This window comes from Geospiza fortis, unplaced genomic scaffold (assembly GCF_000277835.1).
Source record: "Geospiza fortis unplaced genomic scaffold, GeoFor_1.0 scaffold18, whole genome shotgun sequence".
Classification (NCBI taxonomy): Eukaryota; Metazoa; Chordata; class Aves; order Passeriformes; family Thraupidae; genus Geospiza; species Geospiza fortis.
In genome coordinates, this window is record NW_005054445.1 from 1729582 (window position 1) to 1734482 (window position 4901).

General features: G+C 43.2%; 1 protein-coding gene across 1 annotated transcript in view; it reads right to left on the minus strand.

The window, feature by feature from the left end:
* Nucleotides 1-3019: 3019 nt before the first annotated feature.
* CIAO2B (cytosolic iron-sulfur assembly component 2B) overlaps nt 3020-4901 on the minus strand; it is a 3952-nt gene continuing 2070 nt past the window's right edge. The window contains exons 2-4 of the mRNA XM_005427449.2: nt 4162-4301; nt 3670-3715; nt 3020-3239 (exon numbers count right to left, since the gene is read on the minus strand). Of these exons, the coding sequence (XP_005427506.1) occupies nt 3142-3239; nt 3670-3715; nt 4162-4301 (284 nt within the window). The 3' untranslated portion in view covers nt 3020-3141. The remainder of the gene's footprint in view (nt 3240-3669; nt 3716-4161; nt 4302-4901) is intronic.

Genomic DNA, 4901 nt, shown 5'->3' on the forward strand with positions numbered 1-4901 from the left:
ATCTGCCCTGGGAGCACACTGGGAATGGGGAATGCCATCCAGCTGCTCTGGGAGCACACTGGGAGTGAGTGGGGAAGGCCATCCATCTGCCCTGGGAGCACACTGGGAGTGGGGAATGCCATCCAGCTGCTCTGGAAGACTCTGCCCAGAGCTCAGGAATGCACAGCAGATGTCTGCTCCTGGCATTTTTCCTGGACTTGAATGAGGCAGTTTGTATTCAACACAGCTGCTCCAAAGGGTCATCCTTCCTCATGGAATGTGTCCTATTACAAAGCATTCCAGAGGCTAAATTTAGGGGTGGAGTTTTGGAATAATAAACATCTGAAAAGAAATATTTCTAACAAATTAGTGTTTTGTTCTCCCAGTTTGTCTCCATGCAATAGGAGCCAGCTAATGATCCTCAAAAGCAGGGTGGAAGGCTTTCACCAGAACTGGTGGTAAATTATCAGCAAGGGCAGAGCTGAAGGAGCCTGGACAGGAGGGCCTGGGGCCTTCAGCAAAGCCACTGTGGTTGTTCTGTGGTAAACACAACACCCACATCACTTAAACTAACACACCAGATCTGAACCAACCAAATTCTCCATCCCTAAAGAGAAGTCAGACCTCTGCTTTGAGAACCCACAGCAGATCCCCCTTACTGAAAAGTCATTCCCCAAGCATTAACTATAAACATAAACCATCAAACACATTCTGCTGCTTCTCTGAGAAGGTAAATGGCCCAAAGTGCCTCCCCAGGGCTGCTGTGCACAGTGTGCTTCACGAGGCAAGTGCCAACATCCCAACAAATCATTTCACACTAGTATTAGGCAGTGGTGAAAGCCAAGCAGAGAGCTTCAGCAAAGCACCATTTACTGATCCCTTCCCTGTTTGGAGTGCAGGTGGAAGCAATCTGCTGGCAGCTTAATCATCCTCCTGTTTTCCCCCTGGCACAGACCTGCATTTCCTTCTTCCCCAAAACCTGGGGGCAACATTTTTATTATTTTTTTTGTAAAAAGCCACCAAAAACCAGAAAGCAAAATCAAACCAGGCAAGCGTGGTGCCCAGGAGCTGCCTGCATGCATCACCATGGCTGGAGCTGCATCTGTGCTGCAAATGCTGGCAATGTCAGAACTCATCAGTGCAGTGATTCAGCAAGAGAGGCAGAGCAAAGCTGGGCCTTCTGTTCCTTGCCCAATACTAACATTACATAAATACTGTCTTTATTTGCAGTTTCATTCATACATGCCAGCAGTGCTGCCCATTCAAAGGCTGCTGAGCCAAGTGAGCTCAGCAGAGTTGAGCTGAGCTGCTGCAGTTGGTTTTCTGCAGCCCTGTGCAGAGGGAGGCCCAGCTCTGGCTTTGTCCCTCTCCTGCTTTGCTGGGTGACTTTGGACTCACCCTTGGAGCACTGGACTGGACTGGACTGCCAGGCTGAGCTTTACACAATGTCCATAAGCTTCACCCTTTCCAAACAGCATCTGAGACCCTGCCAGGGAAAATGCTACTGGAGTACCAAGCGCTGCCATCAAACTGCTGAGCACAACCTATGTTTATAGAAAGTGTATCTCTTATTTTCCAGATAACTCATGGCAAAGAAGGCAACATTGCAATGGTGTGTGTGTTGGGACCCAGGACATTCCTCTGGCTGCCCTGGGTGATTCCAGACCCTGGCAGGGGGCTCAGAGACCTTGGCATGGAGTCACAAACACCTGTGCCTTTGATTTTAGCCCATGGAAACAATTCCCAACTTTGTGTGAGGAGTTACAAGCCACAAGAGTTTGAGTAGAGTGTTAGTGAATTTGTCACAGGGTGAAAAAGTAGAATTTTGGGGATTTAGAATGGGGGTTCAGAAGCCAAGATGGAGGAATCTGGGTGTGTCCTGTCCTTCTTCTCCTTCTTCTTGTCCTCCACCTTCTGCTGTGATGGTGGCACTTTTGGATTGGTTTAGAGTAGGAACACACTGTCTAACATAGGTGATGGGTATTGGAGAATTATTGTAAATAAAGCACACGTAGTTGTTAGTATAAAAAGCCAACACCACCCCAAGGGCAGGGACTGTGCCACAACCTGACCTGCTGGACAGATCCCAGTGGGTCAGAGAAAGAATGGAACAGATCAGAGAAAATAAACAACCCTGGAAAGCAGAACCGACGAATCTCGGCTTCTTCTTTGGTCGCGGAGCTGGGAAAAAGAGACTTTGTGACACCTCAGGAGCCATTTCAAGCACAGAAACCTGAGATATATGTACCAAAATACCCAACAGGATTTCTCAACAGGTTCTTATTTTTCCATGTGGTCCAGGACTAGAGACATCCTTTACAAAAATTCAAATTAATTCTTAATGAGTTCTTCTACTGTCAATGTCTGCCAAAGACAACAGTTTAGTGAATGCCACAGAAGCACAGGCTGGGTTTTAGCATTAAATCTCAAAGCACTTAGAGCAAAACTTGTTCTTTAGCTGTCAGACTGCCAGGACAGTCTTTCAGCAGAGCCTGCTGGGCTGTTCATACTGAGAACTGGTAATGACTCCTGTATTGCAGGTGCACAAATAAAACCTCCTTCAAAAATACTGCATTTCCTACCACAATGAAGTAGTAATTAAAAAGAAATCATGTTTTACACAGGTCTAAAGAGCCCTCCACATCTCGCTAATCTAAGGTGAGATAATTAAAACCAGACACATGATTTGGAAGTGTGGACACTTACTGCTAAATGTCCTCCAGCTTTGCACACACCAGCTTCTACAACTTGTGATGTCTGAAAGTGAAACTGTATTAGCAGTCTGAAACTGTCACAGGAATGTAAAGATTTTAACTAAAAGTTATCTCGGTGTATTTGTGAAGTCCAGTGTGCAAAATCCACTTCTAAAATGAAGCTTACAACTTATTTTTAGTAGTGAGAAACCAGTTAAAAAGAGGTTGAAAAAAGATTTTAATGGAAAATTGTACCTATGCAATGACTCAACAATTAAGAAACCAATTTTTATTGTATTTTTGTAGTTGCCTGTAAGCATAATATTTTTTGAAAGAGCAAAGAAACATTTCCTCAAGAGAATTTAAGTGATTTTATTTTGCTCACAGTTTTATGCAAATTGTAACATCACCACTCACATACAAAATTAGTTGAGTAGATCAGAACAGCAATGATTTCCTCACCAGGCAATCATGACCGAGCAGACAAACATTGATTCACCACTTCCAGCAGGTGAGAGTTTTCCAAAGCAGCTGCCACCCGTTCCTTATCAGCGAGCTGTTTGTTAACTGCAGGAAAAGCCCACAGCAAACATCAGGACAGAGGCAGTGGGTGTGCTCAGGCTGAGTGAGCACAGCTCAGTGGTGCTGCAGGGCTGGGGATGCCCAGGGCACCCAGGCTCTGCCTCTGCCACAGCAGCTGGGCAGGAGCTGCTCCTCAGGCGGGACACAAGAAATCCCCATTTCCTCCCCTTTTCCAAGTGCTCAGGCACATAATCAGTGACTGACTGAGAGCACAGCCCGAGGAGATGTTTAAAGAACACTGCAGCCCAGTCCCAGCGACACTCCGTGTTCCTGCTGTGGAACATCCCCCAGAATCTGGCACAGAAAGTCCCAGACACGGAGCAGATGCTCTGCAGCTGTGGGAACCTCTCTCCTCGCTAATTTTCAAGATTCGAACAAATATGAAGACCACACAAGTGAGGACTAAAAGCCTTACCTGCGTGCTCAGAGGCATGTGTTCCTGGCGTTATGTGAACATCCAGCTGAAAGAGCAGCACACAAGAAACGGGACGAGTTCAACAAAACACTGGCAGATTAAGTTCAAACTAATAAAAATGAAATAGTAACAAAAAGCAGGGAGAACGGACAGACTTGCCACTACTCTGTATAATGGAATAAAATAAAAGTATAAAATTGCAGAGTATTCTGCATTTGCAGGTGTCTAAGCTGCACCAGACAAGGGTGAGAGCTGCCCTCCTGCCTGCCACAGAGCGTGCAGTGACTGCCCTCAGAACCCCCCGGCCCACGACAACAGCCCCAGAACTGTGTGCTGGTATTTCACCCACTGCCCCCTCTGCTTCCTGCAGCGTCCCTCACACAAAAATGAAAAAAGCTCTAGTTATTTTTCACTGCAAGCTGGTTTTTTTCCCCTTTTTTTTTTTTTTTAATTTTTCCAAACACAGCCCCCTTCTTTTGCTTTGATCCCCACCTTGAACCTCTCGGGGAGCGAGCGGAGCAGTTTGACCTTGATGGAGAGGCCGATGAGGGTGGCCATGCTGCAGTGAGGGATGGTGGGCGTGAACTCCACCGACACCGTGCTCTGGGCATCGTCCACCTGCGGGGACAGCGCTGCTCACACCCACAGCACCCCGGCCGGGAGGGCACCGCGCAGGTGCCAGGGCTACCTTGAGGTGCTACTGTACATATAGTTACACACTGCAAAATACTGTGAATATATTTAAATAGGATAACATATTATATATCGTTAATATGTAAATATTATGTTAAATAAGTATAATATAATATTATACATATTACATTACAATATAGTTATGAAAATTATAACTTTTTAAAATATATTTCAATATAATATTTTAAATGTTATATCATATATTATTTAGTATATATAATGTAATGGAATTAATGTATATGATTTAATATATATTGAGTAGTTTTATTATCTTATACATTATTATATTTATTATTATACTTAATATCAATTATCAAATAAATGTATTAATTATTACGTATTATTTAATATCTAATGAATACTGTGTTATATATTATTAAATATTAGCATATTTAGATAGTATTTTATTCAATTATTATTTTAAACATTATATATTTAAATATATTATTATATTGTATTATAATTATTACATTTATAACTATCCTAAATATATTTAAATATTATTTATTTAAATATTATATTATATATTGTTTAATATA